This window comes from Megalops cyprinoides, chromosome 16 (assembly GCF_013368585.1).
Source record: "Megalops cyprinoides isolate fMegCyp1 chromosome 16, fMegCyp1.pri, whole genome shotgun sequence".
Taxonomy (NCBI): Eukaryota; Metazoa; Chordata; class Actinopteri; order Elopiformes; family Megalopidae; genus Megalops; species Megalops cyprinoides.
In genome coordinates, this window is record NC_050598.1 from 20,133,300 (window position 1) to 20,160,420 (window position 27,121).

At 40.3% G+C, this 27,121-nt stretch overlaps 1 protein-coding gene across 1 annotated transcript in view; it reads left to right on the forward strand.

Moving 5' to 3' along the window:
- slc36a1 (solute carrier family 36 member 1) overlaps positions 1–27,121 on the forward strand; it is a 64,765-nt gene that overhangs the window by 6,992 nt on the left and 30,652 nt on the right. The window contains exons 7-11 of the mRNA XM_036548863.1: positions 237–321; positions 1,886–2,104; positions 3,207–3,305; positions 3,815–3,981; positions 8,280–8,449. Coding sequence (XP_036404756.1) covers positions 237–321; positions 1,886–2,104; positions 3,207–3,305; positions 3,815–3,981; positions 8,280–8,449 — 740 coding nt within the window. The remainder of the gene's footprint in view (positions 1–236; positions 322–1,885; positions 2,105–3,206; positions 3,306–3,814; positions 3,982–8,279; positions 8,450–27,121) is intronic.

Consider the following 27,121-nt stretch of genomic DNA (forward strand, 5'->3'; position numbering starts at 1 on the left):
TTAATGTGATTGCTCAGATGTGGTGGAAGTGGAAATCATTCATGAGGGTTGAGTCTTCATTTCGCCTCTGAATTGTTTGCCATTATGTGTGTGTGGAGGCAGGTCGCATGCTGTTCCAGGTGGTAATCCATTGTGGGTGGAAAGATGCCTACATTCCTCACACCTGCAGGGCTCTGTGTGTGTTTCCTCTTGTCCTGTCTGAGTGGTGTGGTCTCTTCTGTCTCCCTTTTTTCCAGGCGTGTGGTGAACTTGTTCTTGATTATTACCCAGCTGGGCTTCTGCTGTGTCTACTTTGTGTTCCTCAGTGATAACGTCAAGCAGGTAAGAAGCCTTGTGACACTGGAGCAGAAACCAACGCCTAGGACTCCACACCCTCATAAGTGTCGATTTGAGTCCTGGGCGTTCCACTGTTCTTGTACATCGACGTCCTTTGATCACTGTAGCTTGCATGCTACATATCCATTTATGCAGTTGAATAGTTACGTAAACATTTATGGCTTAAGTGCTGTTAACGAGTAAAAAAGGAGTAACCAACCTGGGATTTGAACCTGCAGATATTAAGTTAACTCCCCAGTTCTGAAACCAATACATAACACTTACATTAGAATATAGAGACTATAAGCTCATAACTGAAATGTCACTTTGAGAGCATCTGCTGTCCTGTTGTCGTGACAGTGGAGTATAAATTTATAACACCTCAAAACAAGGAAAAAAAAAAATCTGCTGTTGATTTTTACTCATTTTGTCTCTCAAGCAAAGCTGCACCTGATGGATAAATCCTCACATTTCGATGATGATGTCCAAAGGGTTTTAAACATTTTTAAAAACATTTTTCTCAAAATAGAGAGCCATTGTTGTGGATTTTTAAGAGGATGCAGATCTGTTCTTGTACTAGTCAATTTCAAGCTCATTAATCCCTTCAGGTGCATCATTCTACACCATCTAAACACACCCGAGCCTGACACAAATATCTAATCAAAATTTCAGACAGTCACAACATTAGACCAGGGTGTGGGGTTAACGAGTAGAAAGTCTGTGGTCCATAAGTCCTCTATCAGTCAGCCATTAGAGATTTAAAGGAGGGAAAGCAGGGCCTGAGACTGTATGAGCTGAAGGCCTGAGAATCTCTGGCCTGCCACAGCTGATCAAATGATTCAGCCTTGCTCTTTGATGCAAGGGACTATTTTGCATGTTAACTGTAATTACTTGTGCAACATACAAATCTGGAATGTTTTTATTTACTTGTGTGTATCTGAAACATAGCTATCAAATGATCACAAGATAAGTGCGCTTGATTGAATACTTCTGACAGATGAGTGTTTTGTTGCAGTTTTCCACCTTCCATGATGGGCAAATACCACTAGAGAGTGGTATTGTGCTCTTTTGAAATCCTTTTCTTGTCACTCCCTGATGCGTGCTGTAATGTTGTTTGATGTTGCTTGCTGCCGTTAACATCTTCTAGTTTTCTCTATACCCTCAAGCAGGAATCATCTGCAGTACTGTGAAAATTAATGACTTATGGTGACATGCAGAGATTGTTTGCTCAATGGAGAGGATTCTGGACATAACTGCAGCTCTACAAAAGATAATCGGATTTCACACATGAAAAATCCATGTATATTTAAAAAGATGTTCCAGGCATGATGTTTTCTTAGAAATGCCAGGCATGTACAAGCACCCTTATGATGAAGTTACAGCCTGGAACACGATTGATACTCCCAACCAACATTTTCCCTGAGCTTTAAAATGCAAATCGAAATAAAATGGAATGTGGAAGGCTTTCCCCAAAACTAAAGATTGGTCTTTGTCTGACGTGTTTGTTAAGTATGAAAGACTGGATATTCTAGTATACAGAGTGGTGTATAGTCTTTCATTTTCTGCCCAGGTTGTGGAGGCGGCCAATGGCACTACTACAAATTGTGACACGAACCAGACGGCGGTCATTGTGCCAAGCTTCGATTCACGCCTGTACATGCTCTGCTTCCTACCCTTCATAATTCTCCTGGTATTCACACCCAACCTCAAGTACCTGGCACCTTTATCATTGGTGGCCAACTTGGTCATGTGTGCCAGCCTGGTCCTGATATACTGGTATTCCTTCACGGTAAGCAGGTGTACATATGCACACATATATATCTACACATGAGCATATATTTACACATGCATGTACACATTGTCACACATATGGCAGTGTCACTGGCCTTCAGGGTCATTTACCACCCTTTCACTGACTGTCTTACCTCTGCATTTTCCTGGATTTCTCCTGCTATGTAAACAAGTGAAATATATGTATATAATGTTTTTCTAATTTTTTTGCACTCTTATAGTTTTTGTTCTAAGTTTCCAGTATTTTCCAGCCTCATAAAATGTCAACTTTATGACTGAAGAAACTTTTAGTCAAACTTGAAATTCAAATTCAGAATTTTGTGTGAAATATTCATGAAGACAGTGTCAGAAGCCGAATAGATGTAACGATCCTAAGTTGCTAAGATGTTAATCATTTATGGGTAATTATAATACTACAATAAGTCATAACAGTCCTTGGGATAATGCCAAGAACACAACCAGAGATGCTGTGTTCTTGGCATTGTCCCAAGAACACAGCTCCCCACAGGTTTACACACTGTGAAAATGATTTCTGTGCAGAAACAAGGGCCAGACACACGGAGTGGTGCAATTTAAATTCCATTTTTTTACTGCAAAACATGTCTCTTTAGGTCCCAGATGGATATGTGTTTCCGTTTGAACTTTTTCCCTCCTAATCAATGCTCAGCTTACTTGATTTGAAAGTGCTCCCATCTTGTGAATGCCTTTCTAAGCTGTCTCTGCACAGTATGAAGCCATAAAAAGTAGCAGTTAAACAAAGTCTTTCTCACAGCTTCTGCATAGACTTCAGAATGGAATTTTACTGCTGGTTGCTTGTTGCTGTTATTGATTGATATTCTGATGGTTTAAATCCGCAAGACTATCATGTGTTCCCCATAATTCATTTTAGAAAAATGCCTTTGCCATTTTCTTGAATTTTTTTTTAGACTTTGGGTGGTTTTACCCCCCTTGAAAATTTTGCCTGACTTAAATTGTGCTGTGTGGCCTGTGTATGAGTTATCTTTTGAGTTAAAGTCACAAGTTAACACATCAATTCTCAATTCTTTAGTGAGAACCACTGCTATGTTGGATGTTTTTGATGCAATATCTCTGATTTCCAGAACATTCCCATTCCCATCTCCCTGCCATATGTGGGAAGACCGAAGGATTACCCCCTCTTCTTTGGAACTGCAATATTTGCTTTTGAGGGAATAGGAGTGGTAAGTTATCATATCACATTTCAAGTGTTTGAACTGAAAAAAAATATGCATTTATGCCCTTGTTAATGTTTGAAATTAGAAACTGACTGTACAAATGAGTAGATGACCCCTGTATCACACTTGTCTTCTCTCTTCGTCATCAAACAAGAACAAAAAAAAATTGGTCACAATGACATTTGCCCAGATTATGCTGTCAAGATATATGTATGTGTCCTTCTATATATAGATGGACTTTTTTGAGAATGAATCTTGAGAAAGGTTACCTTGACCAAACTGTTGATACCATGATGAAAAATAATAGAGAAAAGTGTTCGATGTGGGTCATTTACTTGTTTGTATGTCATCTTTCGGGGATCATTTATTCCTGTTTCTTTTGGCTTTAATGCTCTCAAGTTTCAGATCAGGATGGCTGAACATGCATTCAACCAGGACCAGAGGACTGTGGTTGTGACATTGGAGGATGTGCAGTTTAAGTGTGTGTGTGTTTTTAATGCCGTGCTCCTTCACAGGTGCTCCCTTTAGAGAACAAAATGCAAAGGCCGCAGAGGTTCAGCCTGGTGCTGTACGTGGGCATGGCAATGGTCACCTTACTCTACATCAGCCTTGGCACCGTTGGGTACCTGTGTTTTGGAGCGAACATCGGTGCTAGCATTACCCTGAACCTGCCCAGCTGTTGGTGAGTTCCTCCTGCATTGGCTCAGCTCTTCAAAACAGCCTCTCACCACAGGATGTTCTACACAGATGTAAAACATGGGGGAAAGGGCTTTTGTGGACATGCAGAGCATTTGTAAATCTGCTTTGTATAATGTTAAGATTAGTAAGCAATGAGGAGTGAAGGGGCAGAAGTGGCAGGGAGATGTGGCGAGGCAAGGATTTATTGAAGGGGCAAGGTGCTTTTTAATATCTTCTAAATTGGAGCTTGGATTGCACATACATTGAGTGGAAAAGACATTATGCTGAGCATAGAATTCTCCACCTTTGGGGGTTTTCGGCAGTTTAGCATAGTGGTAAGGAGCAGTGCTCGTAACTGAAAGGTTGTTGGTTCGATTCCATGCTGAGGCACTGCTGCTGTGCCCTTAACTTAACTCACAGTCGCCTCAGTAAATGCCTAGCTGTATAAATGGGTAAGATGTAAAAATTGAAACCCATGTAAGTTTCTCTGGATAAGAGCATCTCCTAAGTAACAATGATGTAATGTAATGCTGACTTGAGGTGTGCTTCGCAAGTCTAACTCAGTCCTGGTATTAAATTGCAAATACTTTTTTACAGAAAACTCCATCTTCTGTACAGGCATTTTCGGTGTCAGTTAGATTACATAGATGTCCAATGGTAATTAACCTTGGTAATATTTTTTCAGGCTGCAGCTCAAGGTGCCCTTTGACTTGTGTGTGTGTGTGTTTTCTTCTTAGATTCTGGTATTTTAACCGAGCGCAGCTATGTTTGAATGCACACGCTTAGTCAGCCACTCAGGTTGTAAAACTTCACATTTTCCGTCGTGCTAACCCTCTGCTAGGGTCCCGTTTTTTTAATGCCTTACCCAGTCTGTTCTCCATCTTCAGTCTTTGTTGTGCGATGCTTATTACACAACTGATGCACCTTGGGGGATTCCAATTTCACGTGATAGAAGGGGGGTTGTTGCTGCCTGCCTGCCATTCATTATTCTCTCCCTGACATGTAAATATTATCCTGCCCCAAAGCATTAGCGCTCACTCTTTTCTCCGGATCATTTACACCGATTCGCTTTCCTACCGTTAAAGGACAAAGGCAACAGGAGGTTTGTAACAGGTGCCAAACTGAATGCCCTTGAGTGAAAGATGGGAATTTGTGCTTCAGTGCTCTCAACTGCTTTAAACATTAAGGAATCCAAAAGGCTTCATTTGCATTCTGGCTCAGTCCTTTTTTTTTGACTGCCTTCAAGTGGAAAGCTCTCATCCCAGATCAGAGACAAAATGTATTAGAATGGGCAACTTGGTTTATTTATTTATAAATGGGAATGAATATTAAACATCAAGTTGTTATTAATCATGCATGTTAATGATGATTTATTGCAGCTTTTTACTTTTTTTTTCATTTGATATCAGCCTTTGACAAAAAGCCTATTATCAACTTAAATTGGTTTTGGTTTTTTAAGTTGTATGTGTGCTCTCCCTCTTTTTCCTCTCTCTGTCTGTCTCTGTCTTTTTCTTTTTCTGTCTCCATCCTTCTCACCCTCCTTCTTTTTCGTCACAGACAGCACTATTTCTGTGGGTGTCATTTTTTTTCCCGAGATGAGGATAATCAGCCCTCGGCAGGCTTTACTAGTGAAACTAGGATACATTTCAGTATTCCCAGGAATACGGGACTCAATTAACCTTCTTTTGTAAGAGGGTCTGTTCAGCTGAACAGTCTCATCTGTTGTTGAATCTTCCGTGGAATTCCACCTAATTTTGATTGGTCAGTCTGTTTTAAGCCAGACACATACTTAATACTGTTAAAGAAGATGTGCTGTGGTCTTTTGTTGTCAAATAAATCGCCAGCGATTACATGCATTGTCATTTATACGCAACAGAAATTTGATAGGCTCATAGAATTTTGTAGAAGTTGTTTTTTTTTTTTCTTACCTGCTTAGTATTCCAGGTCTGGATGAGTAATCTGAAGCATAACTTCTTTCACTGGCTTCCATGATACACTCCAGTGTGTTTAATATAAAGATGGTGAAATCCATCAGTCAGATTGATTCGTGGTGTCAGAAACAAGACGAGTACATCTGTGGAGTCTGATAGAGAGAGATTGTCAATTTGAGGAAGTGAACCTCCCACTACTTGTCTTAATGGTATTGGGGGGCCTGAGGCGGGAGGCTTCACTCTGTTGTTTTTTAAAGCAGATTAGCAGTGGGCAGTTTGCAGGGAGCCTGTTTGAAGAGGTCACTGTGCATCAACAAGAGAGCCAACCCTGCTGACTTGCAAGAGCCCAGCAAACTGGACATAGACTCAAGTTTGTCTACCGTTCTCTAAACTAACTCCAGAGAGAGGAGGAGAGATATGTAGGGAGAGGACATGTCAAGCCTCATTAAGACATTATTTCTGTACAGATTTAGCATGATGGAGGTGCTGGTCAATCATCAAGAGCAGTGTTGCCGATAAAACCAAATTAAACAAAGTTCTCGTACATAATTTGGGGTAAATGTGAAAATATTAAAAGCACAGGCTTGCTGGTCCTTGTCTTTATATATTTCTACTTGCTAATGCACATGCATTACGTATACGGTGTACAGTATTTTCTTAAGAGTAGGCTTTTGCTTTGCCCTTTGCCAAACAAATTGCTCTATGGGGACGCTGTAAATCAAATGGCCCGTCACCCAAACCTTGCTGGTTTGATTTCCAGGTAGTCCACTGCTCTTGTACCTTTGGACAACATACCAGAATTTCCTTAGTAAATATCTAGCTTTATAAGTCGCAGATATGTAAGTTTTAAGTCATGTAAGTCTGACTTGAGCAAATGTATTGTATTGTGGGTAGATCAATCAGCCAGTCACATTGCATTTAGTATACATCCGTTCATAATTGGATTGTCAGAGTGCATTACAAAAATGTGAGGTTGTCAAGCTAACAAATTTAGCAGGTAAATCTTCAGTTAAAGCAATTTAGGTGAAGTACCTCGTGCAGTTTTGGAAGTAGTCCCAGAAGGGGATAAAACATTAACCTACTCATTGAGACCCCCTCTGTGCTAAGTTCTACCCTACACTGTGTCCTACTCCCATTCCAGTCTAATTTAAAGTTTCTGAAGTGCAATTTGGGTTAGATGGTGTTACACTCAAAGCTTAGTGGAGGAAATGAAATCTTGTTCATCATTTCTGTTTTTATTTCTCAGTTTAATTTGTCCCATCTGAGATTTTTATTTCATTTCGTTGTAATGGCAGACTGAGACACTGCTAAATATTCCAAACACCAGTGACCCACTTATTACAATTGGATCAATCAAAGCTCAGGCACTTTGGAGGGGGAAGAAGCATAATAATGCATTCATATATTTAAACAGATGTGGCCAGGCAGGCTGGATTGGAGTATCCTTAAATAAAACATGACCCATGGCTCTCTAGTTGAAATTAAGTGCCTTTTAGTGCTGACTGGAATTTAAATATATCCATGTGGCGATAGCATGGACAGCAGTTTAACACTTATTACCTGCTGTAATGTTGCCCTCAGGTGCTAAGGTTAGGAGTTTATTTATAGATTAGCCTTGCATATCCTAATGAAACAAGCCCTGTTGTTATTTTTCAGGTGAATGTTGCCTTTTTGTAGTTTATTTCAAGATGTCATTATTCACGCTGGAGTGATTAATGGACTCATGAGGCACGCCAATCAAGTAAAGATTTGTTTGGCCATTTCCTGCTCTGAATATTAAGATTTTGCACACATTTCTGTATTTTACATTATTTTAATGCAAACACTGATGCCTCAGGAACAAGTTAATATTTTCCAGTGTCCAGTGCAGAATGTTTTAGCAAACTTAGGCCCAAACGTAGGAAAATCCTGTTTAGGTATTTAAAATGAAAGGGAGAAGCATGAGGATTCAGTTCAACACATTGTTTGAAGGATCAGTGAAATAGATATGTTCATTAATGTTTCTCACTGATTGCCCCAATTAGCATTTGAAGACACCAAGGGCGGTACTGTTACAAAACAAAATCAAACATGTTCGGTTGATGTGCTATGTATCTTGTCCAACTGTTTATAAGTCAACTTTGTTGGAGCCACCCACTTAGTTTAGTGCTTCTGACTAGACAGGAGAATTGTTTTTCAAGTACCTGCTTGAAACATTTTATGTTTCCCAGAAACATAAAATGTTTCATCCAATTAGCTGTTCATTTTAAACAAGAATTTTATTCAGAGAACAGCCCTAGGTGATTTTTCAACAGTAGTGCTGGCAGTTGTTCTTGCCGCAGGGCGTAATTTCTGAGAGCTGACATGAACAAAAATCTCCCTGTCTCCACAGGAAGTACCAGGTCGTCAAACTGCTGTACTCTTTTGGCATCTTCATCACCTACGCGCTGCAGTTCTACGTCCCAGCTGACATCATCATCCCGGTGGCGCTGGCTCGTGTCAGGGAGAGGTGGCAGCTCGCCGTGGACCTTCTCATTCGGGCTGTCCTGGTCATCTTCACCTGTAAGTCTGACACCTGCTGTAACAAATAGCACTGTACCAACATAGCACATTTCAATACTCCAGTCAAGAGGAGGGTACAAAGACCATGCGGGATTGAGGTGCAAGATTAGCCTTCTCTGTAATAGATTAGGATATATATCTATATAAAATTTAAAAAATGTGCCTTCGCATTGATATGTCTATATTTATTGACATACCAGCAGGAAGGCACATTTAGCTTACATTAGAATATTGCATGGTAAAACATGGTCTGAACCCCAAAGCTGGTAGTAAGTGGTTCTTAGCAGAAGACAAAATAGTAAAAAGATGACTTGTGCAAAACCAGTTAAAGCATTGCTTCAAAGTACTGCTAGAGAAATGAATGAAGAGGACCCAAAAAGGTACCTCTCCACGGACACACGCACACCCACACTCCATCCATGACCTCTCTGCCTTTTCTTGTCTTTGCATCCCGTTGGTTTCCTTTCAACACGGGTTTCGTGAATGTCTAAGATTGACAAATTGATCACGTTAACAATACACCCGGCATCACAAAGAATAATTGCTTACACCCTTGCTAGTGCTGCTTGGGAGTTGTTTCCGTTTATTTTGGAAACGTCGGGGCGCGTGCCAAACACATGGTCCGTCGCTGTTTGCCCTGGCTCATCGGAGAGACGGGGAGTGAGAGAGAGACGCAGAGCGCAGTGTGTCAGCCGAGAGCCGGAGCCACGTTAAACTGCCATTCAATTAGCGGGCAGCAGTTTGGCGGGATCACGCAGGAGCACCAGCAAGGGGGGGTGATCAGTGTCTGACACCCAAAGGCCGTCACCAGACGTTTCATGTAGTGATCCGGGGGAGATGAGGAGCGCACACTCATCCGCCAATGAGTGGACCACAGAGCTCCTGCTGCACACGTTCAAGCTTATTAGTCTCCCGTCAGGCTCATATGGAAAACTCATTTTCACACCCACAGCATTGTGGGAATGTGATTCAAATGCATGCAGAAGCTCTCAGCGATCGAGTGTGAACCTCGCCCGGCACAGGCTCACTGAATGGAGTTCAGAATTTGCGCAGACTGGGACAGGAAGGAAGGTCTGGTTTCTCTGTGTGTTTCTGTCAGCTCATACACGTCACAACACATGATTTCAACTTTATATTTGTTCTCCAAGGCACATCTTGATAATTCTGCATGATTCTCGATCATTTATCCTTTAAAGGCAAAAATGAGTTTTATGGCTTTGGGGCCGACAGTGGCAAAAACCCAGAATCTAAGCTATTCCCCAGATTTCGTCTGTGGCCATTGTGAAATTGAAGTGCAGTTTCTGCAAGGAGTAAAAACGTGCTGCCCTTGTCTAAACATGAATGTTGATTCAGATATGCATTTTTGTGAAAATTCATGCTGGGCACGTTGGTTTCATGATTACTGTGCTACAGTTTCACATATTGTCTTTCTGCTATGTACTCTGAGGAGCAAAGCTGCATTTCGGTGATGTTGAGTTAAGTGTGACTCACAGTTTTGACATCTTTTGAGCGTCTGATTTAATTTCAAAATGCAGTAGAACATACAGAGAGACTTTTTTCTTACTTTACTGTGCTTGCAGAATTCTGTTATCACACACACATTTGTGAAAGGATCCATGGGAAATACTTGTGTTTTCTAAATATATTCATATGAGCATTATGCTACTGAAATTAGCCGTATTTTGGTTAATGAGATGATGCCACTTCCCTGTCTTGTGGTTTGTGTCTGCCTAGATGTAAGTTACTGGTTCTGTCTGAGTCACATCATATGCTTTTAAATTAGCCGGTAGTTTTTATTCTTGCTTTACTGTTAGGGGAAACTGGCTCCGTAATGGAGGAGCATCTGTTGTAGGTATAAAGCTGTTCCATGCTACCAATCCAGAAGAGCTTTGGCACAATCTACAGACAGAATTATGTAGTATATCTTGATCTGATATACATTACACTTTGTATCAGACACCAACAATTACTGATTCTCCACAGTTAGTGCTTAGCCCTGGAAAGCCCAAAGCAGAATCTTACCCAAGGTCTGGTGACCTACGAGATTGCTGACTGCTTGATGCCCTTTGAATGATCACACCTTTTGGTAGAAGCTGTCTGCCTCTCAGTATAACGGCATGTATGTGACGCAAATTCACTGAGAGCTTATTAAGGCATGCATGATATAGATCCGCCTCCTAATTACAGTGTGCATGGTTTGCCCATGGGGGCAGTTATTCATATATGACTACTTTGGTGCATTTTCGCACTACAGTGTTTAGGGCATGTTGGCACAATGGCTGCGGTCAGGTATCAAATGCAGCAGAGCTGGCAACCAGAAGATGTGCTTCCATGCATGCAAACCCTGACCAGTTCAGTCTTGCCTTTACCCACAAAGCCACAGAGACAGAGAAAAATCGTTTTGGGCAGCAAATGTTCCTTTGTGTCCAAGGTTCAGCCTAGGGCAAGTGATATGCGTGGACTCGAAGTAGGGCTGGAACTGGAAGCAGTATGTGTTGCTTACAGCTCAGAGATGTCCTTCCTGACATTCAGTTGACAGACACGTGAGGAAGAGTTTGGGGGGGAGGGGGATTGTGGGGCAGGTTGACAGCGCCTGAAAGCATTTGTTATCACAAGCCGGCTCCTCTGCCACAGAAGATAATGAGGCAATCACGTTTGATCCAGCGGAACACATAAAACCATGCTTGTCAGAGTCAGTGATGAATTCAGCACGTGTGCACCTCGGCCCACCCTCCCCCCCAATCCCCTTTTCCTATTTGTCCTCTGACAACAATCGGCCCACTTTGTAGCTGGGATAATTTTAGCAGCCGGATATTTTTAGTATTGATTTTCGTGTTTATTTTCCTCGAGAGGCAGCGACTCACATTCTCCATCACGGTGGCTCACGTGTGATAGTGATGCCAGGGAAGCTGCTATAATATAGCTGGCCACCAGGGGGAGGCCACTCACAGAGTATTTCTCCCCATCTCTTTTGTTTGCTGCTTCACCAACTAGTGTACTCAGCTGTGATTTTTTTCCAAGAGAAGGATGATGAATTTAAAAATAATAATAATAAAAGCTTTTCACCTGGGTAGGAGATTTGCAATTTAGTTCTAGAGTGCACTTGGTTTATGCACTAGGTCATTCATTTTATGTTTCTTTTTAATATTTCAAGGTGATGAAATAAATTGAGTACCGAGGATTAGCTACTCATTTTTACTAAGAGGGCATTTAAGCTGTAGTTTGTTTCTTTGTGTTTAAATCTGAAGAAGAAAATGGATAGAGGAATGTGTATGTCAATATAAAAATAGAGGAATGGATAGGGGGAAAGTACAGGATTGTCTTTGTGGGAGTATATGTCAGTGTCTACATTCACATGCACATGCGGTCACATGCTTTTTCTTCCACATGCTTCCATTCTGTAACCGGTGACGTCCTGAAAAAGGTATTGCCAAACACTGCCAACAATGTCATGTTAATTGTCCTCATGCATAGAGAATTGATTGTTTGAACTGTGCACCACGCACAAAGCAGATTAAATGGGCACCAGATTGTATGTGGTTATTGGCTAAATCGAACTTTGTACGTGCCGTATTGCTCCTGGCCTGTCATGACAAGCGTGTGTTTACAGCAAGTATGTGTGCTTGCTTTGCCATGTAGTCTGCAGCACGCACAGTGATTCTCCTGAAGGGGGGGGGGGGCTGAATCGCTTTTGACCATTGACATGGAAATGTGCTTTCAACAAAAGTGATTGGTTGTGCCTCTGAGCGGATTCAGGTGAGGGATGCACATGAGCGGGCAGGAGAAAGTGAAGACTCTCTGGGAGACTGTCAATGCAGAGGGTGGCTCTACCTTTCAGAGTTTTAAATAGACACGTGCTACAAGTTTCAGTCATTTGGTGCTCAGTTGGAGGGTGGCTTTCAGAGATGCTCAGACGTTATGTTGCGTAATGTCAGATGGAATAGCAGACACAATTTTAATGAAACTCTAAGTGCTTCACTTCTCTTTTTCCCTGTAAATGATGAATCTGCGCTTTGTATCATTTACCTCCCAGGGTGAAGAGTTTTGCTGCTCTCAACTATGTGTAATTTATTTTAGCATTTATGTGAAGCCACAGTCAAGATTTTTGCAGTTAACACATTTTAAAGCTAAGCTGAAGACATTTTTCTGTACTCAGGTGAAGTAAGAATTTGATTACTGTCTTTCCCCCAAGTAGTACTATGGCTTCACATTATGTAGACATGAATATTGCTAGGAAGCAGAACACCCAGGCTATTAGCATGTTCTAAGATGCTGTCATCCACCTGTGAAGAAAATTGCCCTGATTCCTTAATCACTCATTACCATTGCCTCATAGAAATGCAAAGCTGTCTTGACAACGAAGTATTGATATGAAAATATGACAGTTATTGCACTGAGTGAAACCTTTATTGCATAGCGTGATGCACAGTGTTTTCAAGCTAAAATGTGGTTAAGCAGTCAAAGAAACAAGAATGATGACCTTTGGCAAAAAAAAAAAAAACTGTTCCTTGATCCCTGCAGAGCTGCTAGTTGAATCTGCAATTCTAACCCGCCACCACCCCTACCTGTTATAACTAAGGTAGTTCCCATAGAAAAGGGTATGCTGATAAGTATCTTTGGTATGTATGGCAGGGGTGAGGCCCAGGTGTATAGGCTTGCATGCTGAGTAGCCATCGTGGGGATCGTGTTAGTCTCACGCTTCTGGAATATGGCTTGATTAGTGTGCTGTCCGATTTCCCACGCAAGCCCGTAGGCTTCTGACTGGCTGTGTCGGAGTGACCAGGTTATTAACCGAGTCCCAAGGTTCTGAGTCCCCTGCGGACGGCCGCTCTTTGTTTGTAATACAAATGGATACTTCAGAATGTTCCTCTCCAGAAATCCAGCCAGCAGCAATTTGCTGTTATTTCCCCAAAGATGACACTTCATCAGAGCGCTCCCTGCTCTGATGCCCGTCTGGTTCAAGCACTTTATTGCCTGTAAGGATTTGTAAAGTACTTTGTCACCTAGCCATTAAAAAAAGCCATTTATCACAAAATGAGAGCGAGTGTATTCCTCTGCACTCTAATACAGAGGGAGGGGAAGGAAAGCACAAATATTGAAAGAGTCAGTTACCAAAATGGTGAGCACTAAATTTCTGCATCCTATTTGAATGCTTGACATTTAAATATAGAAAAAACATATGAGCCCGGTTCTATCATCGTTCTGACTTGAAGTAATCTTGTAGCTGCCCCTCATGATTGCTCCTTAATAAGAGAGAATTGTAAAATGCTTTCAAAAAGGTGAAAATAAAATTTAAAAAAAAAACACAACATACATTAAGTTCTGGATCAAAACAATTTCAGACTTGAGTAAACTGATGATGATTAATTGCCTGTAGGGTCCAATTGCAAATCTGCAGTCAAACAGATGAGAAGCACTGGCTTGTGATGATGGTACTCACTGCAGTCTCTTGTATGTATACCTTAGGGCTGTTCATTTGAAATATTGTTTATAATTACCATTACCCTCTCCATTTTTTAATTGCTACTGTTGCCACTACACAAAGTGAAGCTGTTGTAATTTTAGAGGGAGAAGTTTTGGACTTTTTAAAAATCAAATCATAGCTCTTTTATTGTGATTTAGTTTAGAGACCCACTTGCCATTGACATGCATCGCTGGGGTGCTGAAGGCAATAATCATGAAGGATTTACCGGTCAGATCAGCACAGGCTGGTTGTTATCCATTGACCGCAAGATACCTTTTATATAGTTCACTGAAATACTGCAGTGGCTTGTGCAAGCATACCAGCGCATGTACAGGAAAATAATTAGTGTCTCCATTTAGAAACTGAACACCTTTTTCTATTTAAATGCATCTCTGTTCCGTCTCCAAAAAAATCCTTCCTTTGATTCTTATTCTGTATGATACGTTAAGATGCCACTACTGCTGCAGTGTTTTGCTTGTCAAAGGAAATAACCGTTTTAAACTGGACGTTGAAACTGGTTTGCCAAGCGAGGACATATTGCAGTGCTGTGGGTTGAAACTCCTGGAATGTGATTAAACTCTGAAGTCAGTCTAAAGGCGGTGATAGATTTGGCTTTTGTTTTGTACACGTTCAGTGGGTTTATTGACAGATTGATGTCTGTCAATTGATCCATTGATTTATTTAGACTAATGACATCACTTTTGGGGAAGAGCTGTCAATCAGTGTTTTTTTTCGGGCTTGGCCATGAGGGCTGACAGTCTTAATTTAAAGATATAATAGTAACCCTGGAGAGAATATAATAGTAACCCTGACCCCAGCGGCATTTACAATTTGCTACTGTCAGCTGTGTTGTATTTTATGCTAAGGTTAATATGTGTTTAAGTAATGTCAAAGTCAGTTCCTGGTCTTTTATTGGACATAACAGCCCAGTCTAGCGGTGGCAGCTGGGTTTGGCAATGCGGTGCTTGTGTAAAGGCTGAGTGAATGTACAGATTATGCTGGCCAGTTGAGTTGTGGTGCTTCTTGAAATTTTGGTTTACTAGTGATGCTTCAGTGACTTTCCTTCAGTAGGAAACTGAAGGTGACTGGGCATAGTCACATAATGCCAGAGGATGAACTATTTCTTTATCTATTCTCTCTTGACTTTTTGACTGAAGCTTCATATTTATATTTTGCTTATATTTTTATTCTTGGAATATTTGATGTATTGTGTGTGTGTGTGTGTGTGTGTGTTATATTTTTATGTGCTATGTATGTTTTGGCACCAGTGTTGTTTAAATGTATTCCCCATTTGTATGTTGAGTGTGAGTTTTGAATTGTCCTTGCATGTTCCCATTAGACTGAATGAAAGTGCCCTTAAACACACACTGCGTTGACTGCCACTGAACTCAAGCTCTAAATCTTGGTCACAGTAGTTCAAGCATGGTTACCTTATATTTAACCCACTGTGATAGTTTGTTTTATCATTCACAAAAGTAGATCTGACCTTTGAGCTGTGTACATTAAATATGATTTTCTTAGCCGATATTGTTACTTACAGTGATTTCCATAGCTTACTGTGTTTACTTGTTATCCGTTTATGAAGCTGAGGCAATTTGGGATATATGCTTGTCCAAGTGTATGACAGCAGTGGCCTACCACAGTATTAAATCGGCAACTCTTGGTTTACAAATCCTGCTCCAGATAAAATGTGGTCCCTCCTTCCAGTATTGGGTTTGGGGGAGGGGGTGAGTGGGGAGTCTAGCACTCACAAAATAGATATGAAAATCTGCACAGATGGAACATGTTCATTCCAGTGGGAATTAAGTGGCCAGTGCATTGACATGAACCCTTTTCTATGCCATAGAATTTGTAACTCTAGGTCATGATGGTTGATCAGGGTGCCCATGAATAAATGCTCAGAGTACTTCATAATTATGCAAAAATATTCATGGTGAATATAAATACTGCCTGACTATAGAGGCCTTTCCTGCTGTTGAATTGTTTATGCTCTTTTTTTTACCTCAGTAAAATTGTGAGGTTCACTTTCAAGGCACGCACAGTGATGCAAAAAGTGCAAAATTCAAAACTCTGGCTATGCTTCATTAACACATAATTTGAAATGACAAACCTGGTACAATTACCTGCTACAGTATTAGCTGTGTAATTTGATATTGCAGTTAGAAATTTTATCCCTTTTGCCGCATAGAAATGTGAAACAACCACAAAGCGAATCCAGATTTACACTTAATTAGTTGTTTAAGGTTGTTTAAGTCTAAAGTAATAAAACAGTTGCAAGGAAGTAATTCATGTAAAAGCTCAAACATGCATCATTGTGGTTATGTCTGGACTACCCGACCTGTGCATTCCAAAGATAGCAGCCAGAGATCATATAATACAACTGGCCAAATTCCACAATGGATGCATTTGTCTAGTGCAGGGGAATGGAGTCATCATTTATGCATACTGTTTGCAAAGGGAGTACTCCCAGTGTTAATTACATAATCTGAGCCTTCTGTGGATACATTTATTCGTGTACTTGAACCTCTGGTCAGTCCTCTTCACAGGAAAGAGCAGTCTGCTCACTGATGTTCATCAGTGTGGTTTGTGTTTCGGAACATGCTCCTGCAGTGAGCTTTAAAGTCACTCAGTGTATAATCATGTAACCATTTGCTTAAGAATTTGGAATAAAGTGCTGTTTTTTATATTTAGAATGTTTCCAAAGAGACATACTTTTTTACATAACTGGTATCTTTGAATATTAAGTAGCAACTCTGCATAAATTTTTAATATTCCATAATTCTCTTTCATCTGTTAATGTGTGGATTTATTTATTTATCTTTTTAAGTTCACCAAAATTAATTGCAGTAGTTCAAGTAATTGGGAATACTATATTTTAGCTTTAACATATACAGTAAAGTTCTCAGTATTGCTCATTGTGGCTAACTATATGGTATATTAGACCTTATTAAGGTGGATGGTGTTTTTACATAATTATTGACTCGCTATTGATGCTCTTGGTGAGTGATAAAAAAAAAAAAAGTCACCCTATAAATCGGACATGTGTGACTAATTTGCAGACTAATCATTAAGACCTTTCATATTATAAAATGTCTTTAATATTAGTAAAGTCCTCTTAGTACCGTTATCCAAGAATGTTTAGGAGATGCATATGTCACCTCTTAAGACAGCGTGCAGTAATGCATGCTTAATAATATGTGAGTTACTGCATGTTTCATGGAGAAAGGTAATGAACAGCTGGCTAGTTCTGTGTTGCTACTAATGTAGAGTCTTTGATGCCTTTTAATTAGTTTTGTGATTTATAGAGTATTTTCATTAATGTAAGGAACTGTGTTCCTTACATTATCAATAAAATAATAAAGAAGCTGCTCTAGTTTATTTGTATGATGAGGAGAAAAAGCTCATCATCTCACTCAAGCTGCTTAAACAACTTCAGAGTTAGCTATGTTACATTGACCTAAAATAACCTTCTTTCTATTATAATCTATGACAGTAGCTTTGCTGTACTGTACTGTACTGTTTGCTGATGTTTTATGTCAGTATGATACAGGACATGTTTGACAGGATGAGCCATGCATGGCCAGGCATGTAGAAGTCAAAGTGCTTAAATCTGTCCTTATTGATTTCACTGGGAATTCTCTGGAACCAGAATCACACCTGTGTCAGAGGAGCTGACATTATCACCTGGGGCTTTTTCCTTCAACCACCTCCAACCACACGACAATAGTCAACTTGACTTGTTGCCACAAGTTTGCAGATCCTGAGTAGCTCATGCTGTTTACTTTCTACATTGTTAATACCCAGCTGTGTAAACTGATATATGTGAAATACAAGCATACATATTTTCCCTGCATAAGGGTTTGTGCTAAGCAAATAAGTAATGGAAAAGAAATAATAGTGAAAACACCTTAAATACAGTAAATAGATTCTTCTCCTCTTCTAGTGTCCGCTAAGGAAAGCGTGGTGAGGAAATGAGTTGTGCTAAATTAAGCTGTGGTCTGCTGGGCCACAATTTAATGCAGGGTATCTTTTTATTTAATATAGTGGCTCTCAACAATACCCATTGTCACCAGCAAATGCGGTCTGCTGGACAACATGGTTTTATTCAGGGAGTCTGCTGTTTAATACAGTGGCTCTCAACTCTTCCCATTGTCACCTGCAAATGTGCTGACGCCTTGATTCAGTAATTAGTGACACACGATCAATTTCTCGCCAAGGAAGGAAAAAAAAAAAAGCTTTAAATTTTGTTTGGGCACATCTACATGAATGTAAGTGCTGACAAAGAAAAGAGATTAAATTAGCCTGCACTCTGCTGGTCTGTGTCCTATGAAAGGGGAGTGGATGCTCAGAGCCAGGAGACAGGTTTAGCTGACCTTGGAGGAGTTGGGCTCTGCTGCATTTCAGTCATGGATCATGTCTGCTGCCCTGTGCAACCCAGGCCATCCCCCTCACTTTCAGTATATTTCCAGAGAGAGTTAAAAAATACCTTCATAATGTTAAATTGGAGATGCTGGTTCAGTTTGGAAATGTCAGAAGCACCCTAGCTAAAGAAGTCCACAATGTTTCAGCTTTCCCGGATGTTCATTTTTATAAACCAGCTGAAAGCAGATGCCGAGGTGCTTGTGATAGCAGCATCCATGTGGCTGTCATTTTTATCCCTTTTTTCAGTGTATAAATGAATTGTACTGGTAAATGTTGAAGATTTGGTTTTCTTTTGGTTGGCTCCACTGGTTAATCAATTAAAGCAGTGGTACTGGTACAGCTAGCATGGGAAGCTGCACTTGTTGAGTTTTCCCAAAGAGGCACCCTTTAGTGGTGACATCCATTTTGCAACCAAAACCACTGGTTACACTCCTTTGCAGTGGGTAATGTTAGAGATGGCAATGAGCAGTCAGAACAACTTGTGTTCAGAGTGTGTTGGGATTTGTGTGACTGTGCTGGGAATGATTATGGCAACTGTGTTTCCATGTATCCAAAATGATTCCATGATATTTATGGCTTTGACATTTGACTTTTAAATTATCTGGTTTTACATGTGACACTTGCTGTTTGTTGAACACTTTTGGTCTGTATTTTTGTTTCTTGATAGGAGCAGCAGGGGGTGTAGTTTGGTAACCTGTATAGAATGTGGACAGACACTTAGGCCCTGCTAGCATTATCCTACCACTCACATTGATGTGAAGTGAAGACGTTTTTATCTATTTGATATAGCACAAAGGCAGATGGATGCAGGCTGTATCATGTATTTGTGTATGTTTGCACAGCACATGCACTGGTGTCTGCTTTCATATATAAACATATTTATTGAATCACAATCATATCAGTTGTGTAAATTGATCCTGTATTTTACGAAAACAAACACCTTTGTGTCATGCAAATGTGAGGGGAAATTGCCAGTAGCGTTCAAAGGCTGTAATGTGATGTTCTGTGAAGATCTTGAAGTTAAAAAATAAATTAATAATTAAATTAAAAAAAACAACTGATGAATGAGGAAAGGAAATGGCTGCATCCTAAGAATACCAATACCCCCTGGGGCTTCCAGCAGCAGTCAGTGAGGAGCAGCATGTCTGGCAGTTAAACTGCTCCCCAGGTGTTACCTGCACAGTGCGAGCTGTTGCCACACCTCTTATTTGGGAAAGTGCATTCATTTATTTCTGCTGTTTACAGGCCCATTTCCCCCAACATCCAAAAATGCAGGTGGTTGTGCTGGTGGTTACGCTCTGTGGTGAGGAATTCAAACCACTCTGGCGTTTTCCTTTCCTCCACAGCTGGCTGCGTCTTTTTAATCTTTGTTTAGGCTCCAAGCGGTTAGCATTTCCAGTATCAAGGCATTTATTTAAATGCCAAACCAAGGCATTCCTCTTCACTTTATTCATCCTAGGTGTAAATTATCAGTGTTGCTGGGTAGTTTGCCCATCATGTGCTACAATGACGTACAACATGCCTACATCTGAATAGTAGACTGATGTTTTTTTTTTTTTTTTTTTTTTTTTACTTCCTTTTTACAGGGGTTTCATCTGTGGGGTCCAGTATTTCTTTTTTCTGAATTATTATGGTTTTATCTTCAATAATGAATGTCAGACAAAGTTACGAGAGGCGAGTCTCATGTGCGTCACCTCTCATGTCCATTGAAGCCGTTTAATAGTGTCATAACCTCAATATAAAGTTTCAAACCCAGAGGCTCTTAGTTAATTAATGCAACTGGGCACATCAGACAGGGGATGAGCGCTTGAGCCATACAGTAAATTATTGTATATGGTTTCATGTTTCTTCCATGTGATCTCGTAGAAGTCCAGGCTTCACAGAGGTCGAGAAAAATGAGTCATGCAAGTTATCTGTCGACAGCACACTGACACACACAGATGTCCTTTTCAAGGAGTAAATGAAGCCATAATTTTGGTCAAGAAGAGGTGTAATCAAATGGCGTTCTCAATAGTTATCCCAGACAACAGTTGTCTAGACGCCTGTGAAATTAGATTTTATTAACTGTATTAGCAGCTAGTTTTACCATTATCATGCTTTCAATTTTGGCCGAGGTGGCTGTAATATCACAGTTTATTACCATTATCAGTCAGCCCTTGCCATTGTGGATCACTTACACCATTATTTTTATTATTTTCAATGTAATTGTCACAAATATACATATATTTATGTGTAGCTCATACCTAGTTTCGTAAGGTAAAAAAGGGAAAAGGTTCTAGGATTGGGGGATCATTTTGCAAAATCAGAAAAATTGGTTCCAGAAATCATGAGATATCATATCTCATCAAATGGCTACTTCACAAATAAGTATATATCATTTATGGCTGGAACTAACTCAAATATGCTCATTTCAATAGTTGATGGGATCAGTTTTGTTATGGATTCTCGGTGTGTGGAACTGGAGATGGAGCTCATTAGTAAATGAGACTGTATTATTGCTGAGGGATATCTAGGCTTACAAGCCTTACAGGCCTCTGTCTTCAAGGCCACGTCCAAAACTGAATATTCATGCTTTGTCTTAGTTGCGTTGCCTTTTTCTTCTTTCTTTTCTTTCTTCTTTCTGTCTTTCTTTCCTTAGTTCTTTCTTTCTTTGTTCATTCCTTCCTTCCACAGAGCGAGTCGCTGAGACTGTTTTATCTGGGAAGGGGAAGGATTATTTATCCTAAAAGAGCATGTTCCGAAGCTCTGTCTGGATGAAACTCCAACAAGACTCTGGCGGCTCCTCTCCTCTCCCGCAGGACGCGGCAGCCTGTAGTTTCTGTGGAGTGCGCGGCACGGCGAGGGGGAGGCGGAGGGTAGCGAGCGCGCGGCTGCGGCGCTCTCCGCAGAGCGTTCCCTCGCAGCTCTCGCCGTCTCCCCAGACGCTGCGTTCGCCCGCCTTGATTGACACCTCGGTGCGGTTGGAGCGCCTCTCTGCCACAGCTCGGGGGAGATGAGCGATGCGAGCCGGAACTGCGAGTCGTCTTTTGGAGATTCGCCCTGGCCCTCGCTACGTCCCCTTGAACACAGAGGGAGAGGAATTATGTTTATTTTATGCCGGTGGTTTTTGCAAAGCTACAGCGGAAGGCCTAATGAAGACGCTTATCCCAAACCTCATTTTGAGGCATCTTTAGCTGTTTTTCAGCTCATTTTGGAAATTACATGTACAAGTACTGTAACGTGAGTGTGAACGCTGTATGTATATCGTAGGGGAAAAAATGGGGTGTTTTAATATGATGGTTATCTTTTTTGGCAAGACTTCATTGTAATGTATCTTGCTGTCCTTCTAGAGCGCCACCCAGCTCAATGTGCCATTTTTCACAAACTCACTCATGGATGGAAAATTTTTCATACGACCAGATTCCTGCTATCCCGTTAATTTATTCTGTTAGGTAAATTGACAGTGGGATGAACTATCCTGAAGCTCACAGAAGCATGACACGATGCCCTCCTGTCAACGTCAGTCAGGTGACAGGCCTGCGCTTCACCTGAAAGCACATTTTTTACCATCTAAATTAAACTGGGGACGACAAAGACTTTGGTTATGCCCCACCAGATAAATAAAGACCGTGTCGAATTTTTGCTCGGACTAAGCTGGTAAAAATCTAATTAAATTGATGTCCTTTTCCGTTTTTCAGAAAGTCTTTGGGCTGTGCGCAGTGCACTTCCAAGTGTATTTTAAATCAAAAGTGACATTTGCAAAATGATGAAAAAATGTTCAATTAAAAAGCACTTTGATTTAAAAGTTGTATTTCACGGTCTTTATCAGTTTTAATAGGCACAGCAGTAAGGAGGTCAGGAAAGCACAAGGCATAAGCACTGTGTGTGTTTTTTAAACCAAAAGCAAACCGATGCTTGAAATTTCAAACATGTTCTCAATGGTTAATTTAATTATTCTAATATTAAGCTAATACATGTTACATATGCTTCAGGCTAAATTGGAGGTATGGAGGAATGTTGGCCATGATGAAAACAGTGATAGATGACCATTCCTGATGGCATTATCAGAGATGATATCTTTTGCTTGCATTTTGGGAATAAGTAGGATCATGGCTCCATATGGGATTGGACTTTTATTTGTAGGACCAGGAAAGAAGGATACTGGAACACGTTTTGGATCTTGCCTTCCAGTCCTGTGTGAATCAGAATTTCCTTTTGCTGGTTGTCCCATGAACTGAGCTGTGTGTGGGGTAGATGAGTAGATGCAGGCTCATAAGCATTTACTGAAACATTTATTCCTCATTTATTTGTTTGTCCATCCATATCTCAATCCACAGTCATAGGTTTATGTAAACATTGCTAACCACTTGAGCACTTTAGATTTCACTGATTTTTCCAACTAAATCATTGGATCTTCATGTAAATGACAGTGGCTATAACGAGTTGACATACAAAAGATTTGCACCAACCCAAGGTAAAGGCAAAGCCAAGTTAATAGGGAAGAAAAAAACTTTTTCTCTGAAAGTTTTTCAGAGTTTCCACATCAGAGGTGCTTTGATATCAGATGAAGTCTTTTCAATGAAGACATTAAAAACAAACAAAAAAAAAATCTTCACTTGCACTCACCTAAAGCTGTTATTAGATCGTGCCGAACCTTTGTGACAGCATGACATATTTTGGCAGTTAACCCAGAACAGCGTGTTTGATTGAATGAATCATGAATTGGTGTAGCCTTAGTTAAAAGCGATTAATGCTTCATCAAGCAAATTAGTTATTAATATAAAGTTATTAGTATTAAAGTTCAAAATGATGTTCAGAATTAAACGTGCTATTTGAGTTATGAACACAGAATAATTTGCTATTTGGAATTCCCTGCTGACAGCTGAGATTTTAGGGTAATTTGCTTTTGCAGGGCAAACACATTAGTTTGGAATTGTTATTCAGAAATTTGCCAATTAATGGCAGTCAAAATCTGAGAAAGATAGGAGTGTTAATTAAAAGAGAAAATAAAATGGTTCAATGTGTAATTTTAATTAGTCTGTAGCCAAGGTTGAAATATTAAACATTCTCTCTGTAAGTCATACCAAGGTTTTGAAATAGTCTATTCAGTCAGAAGCCTGCTCCCCCCTTTCCTGAAATAATGAAATAATAAATGAAATAATGATTGAAAAACCTTATGAAAATTACGTACACTATGTTCACCTCAAACATCTAGCAGCTGGAAACCCATTCTCCTCTTCCAGTTCTAATTTATCTTTCATTTCTCTGTGTGCAAAAGTGAAAAAAACTCTATAAAACGTACTAAATTGTGTATGATTGCTTAGAACATAGTGTTTCAGGATCTTGTTGAAATGGAATTGTCCTGGACCCTATTCTGACAAGAAGCTCAAAAAGAAAAAACTGCATTGCTTAGCATAGCAGGAAGTCTCACAATTTGGATTATTAAATAAAAAGGCTTGAAAAAACTCTACAGTGTTTGCAAATGAACCAAGCAGACCTCATGGAGCTTTGAATATAGACCATAGAGAAACTCTGAAGACCTGCTGTACCCTATTGGATTGTTCTATAGGAGGAAGTCTGCATCAAGCAACTTTTCCTTTTTTCAGGTTGAAAGTAAGGCGTGAGAGAGAATTGTAAATTATGAGCACTAGAGAACAACAATCCTCAAGAGAACTGCTTGTAGGTTTTTATGCTCCATTTCCCTTAGATATGGATAGTGTTTATTCTGCAGTGCTTAGCATTGTGTATGATTCTGTTTGTACCACAAAGCTTTACACTGCAAATGTAGATTTGGTTCCTTGAAAAAGAAAAGTAGCAAAGTTGCTTGGAGCAGCTGTTTCAGCCAAAGCTACTTTTGACTTGTTATTGGATGTCATGCATTGTAGCAAACTTTGCATCATCTTTCTCCATTTACAGTCCATGCAGGCTTAGCCTCGGCCTGCATGGACAGTAGTTGAGAGAATCTGTTGTGCCTATCCTCCACCCGGCGCCCACTTCATTATAGTGCACTGTGTGACCTGTCATGCAAAAATTGCTGTTGCCTATATGCAAGTTTATAGGAGGATTGCATTCTTTTTGCATTGGCATGAGTGCAGAGCTTGTTGCAGTGGTACATGTACAAGTGTAATGTAGAACCGGCGATTCTAATGCTTAAGTTAGAGAAAGGCAGCAGAATGGCTTCGCCAGCAATGCTGACTTGAGGTGTAGAGGTCTTTAGCATCTTATGAGGGCTACCAACTAATAGAATTCCTTTTACTACTGTTGAGTTGAAGGAAGTTAAGCTTCATCCATGGCCTTATCTCCTCAGGTGAGACATGCAGGTTAGGTGTTGAGGCATGCAGCAGTGTTTCCTTCCCTGGATTGAATATCTCTTTCTTCCTTCCTCTTTCATGGTCGTTGTCTCCTTGTCAACCTTCCGGTCATATGCCCATGCTTTGGCTTTTCCCTTTTCTTAATAGTGTTTTTGTTGTTCTTTTAGTGATGATATATACGTTTTGTGTCTTTTAACTGAGACATGCCCAAAGATGATGGCATACTGGCTGAAAAATAAAGCAAACTACAGAGAGGAAATGATTTCCACTGATGTCCGAGTTGCCTTTTTCCCAGGGCCTGGCTGTTCCTCTGAGATGCGTTTTGCAAGGGGTGGAGAATGGGCTTGTTTGTTTAATGTAATGGGGCTTTCTTTTAAGTTTCAACGGTTTGTTTACTGTTTGTTTTAAAGGGGGTATTAAAACTGTCAAATGCAGATTAATGTTGAAAGATATGCAGCCAGAGTGGTTATGGTCTGTTCATTGAAGTTTTCTGGTCTGTTTAGTTGTGGTGTCGAAAGGAAAGTAGGAGGATAGTTATTCTTTCCAAGTTGATAAACTTGGTTTTGTTGATTTACTCTGCCTGAAGTTGATTGCTTTGAATCAAACCAACCATATGACTTGGATTTTAAGAGACTTTGACGGCTGAGATGCATTTAGAAAATTAGAAGCTGGATGCTTTGAACTCTTTGATGGCTAAAATGAAGCAATTGATGAGGATAAATTCTTCAGGCTTCAAAGTTCTGTTCTGTGTACTCTGGCCTCATACCAGCAGTGCAGTTTATAAGGCAACAGCGTGAGGCATAATTTCATATGGGTCCATTGATTTAGAAATAATCAATAACCACAAATTTGGCTCAAGTCTTGGATTTGGCGAATACTTGCTTAATAAGCAGATCCTGGAAGGAGAGGTGAAGGGCTCTCTCCAGTCTCTGTAGACACTACGACCTCTGGAGGGGAGTCTGCATGGAGACTGACGTCAGGCTGAGTAGACCACCTCCAACTCACAGCTGTCTGATGCAACACACAGCAGCAGCATATGGTGAGGTCTAGGTACATGTCAGAAAGGGAGAGCTTGGTGCAGGGGTGGGAATTGGGGGTGGGTGCACAGTATTCCTACCTTGCATATGGCCAAAACTTTGATTGCTAAACTTTTCTTATCTAGTCATTAAATAATTGTGTGTATATTTAAAAGGTGGCAGTGGGGTATAGTATTGGAATCGGTCTTACAGCTATAATGTTGCATGTGTGCATTCTAGTTAGGTTGCTCCTTTATTTTTAGAAGTTTATAATTTGAATTGTAAACTCAATTCAGAATTATATATTAGATTATATTAATAAAGTGTTTTGAAATTTGAATTGCTTCAGTAAATACCTGTCTGCACATATAAGTGAAATGTTGGCACACTGGAGATGAAAGAGCTAAGCAAAATACATTGTATACATTGTAATGGAATAATGGTGTCGGTTTTGCAACAGGCAATAGCAATTCAGCCTCCTCTGTAGCACCTGTGCACATTTAAGGTAAGTTTGGGCCATGTCATTTGGGCCATGTCAATACCTCTTGGGCTCTGAATACCTCTCCAGGTAAATTATGAAGCTATTTCAGGTGATGCTTCAAAGCATCCCCACTCCAGGCAAGTTTGGTTTCTTAGAGAATCCACCAGTCTTTGTAGTTTGTTCAACATAAATAGTCATTTGTGTGATACATTTGTGTTCTTTTAGCCCCCTTGCTGTTACAGTAATTCTGCCGACTGCAGTGCTTGTGTTAAAGAGACTGGCACGCAAATCCTCATAAGCTTTGATTTTCCCTGCCGCCTTTTTACATATAATGGGTCAGATAAGGAAGTTTGGTTTTGATTTCCTTTCATTTGGGAATCTACAAAAGAACCTTCTGTTACAACAAGAATAGGTGTTTGGGATGATGGGAACATGGTGTGACAACCCACAACAATGCTAACTAAGTGTTTAGTTCCAAGGCAACAAAAGTGATGCACTTCTGTGATGCGTACAGCTGCCATATTATACATCCATCATATGAAACAACAGACCCAAATGAATACATGTTATGAAATGCAAAATGTTCGTAGATGGATAATAGGAGAATGTCTGAAGTTGCACCTTTCATCCCAGAAAGGGCATGTGTGTGCATCATTGTGAACATATATGTTTCTGCCTGCATGTATATGTGTGTATGGGTGTGGTGTTGGTAGTGGTGGTGGAGGAGTTGGGTGTGGAGGGGGGGGGTGCATGCTTTCAAGTTAGAAATTCAGTTACCACTCTGGTGCAATGTATGTTTTTGGACAGCAGCAAGCCATTATCGCTGTGCAGTCAGGTGCAGCTTTTAGCTGGGTCTTTGACATGTGAAGTAACACAACCTATAATATGTCAGAGCAATGACAGCAAGTCATATTGACCCGTTCCAATTGCCAGACCGATACGAGTTCTGCCAAGCATGCTCCCTTTCGTACTACTTGCAGTCGAGGCAGTCATTTCTAC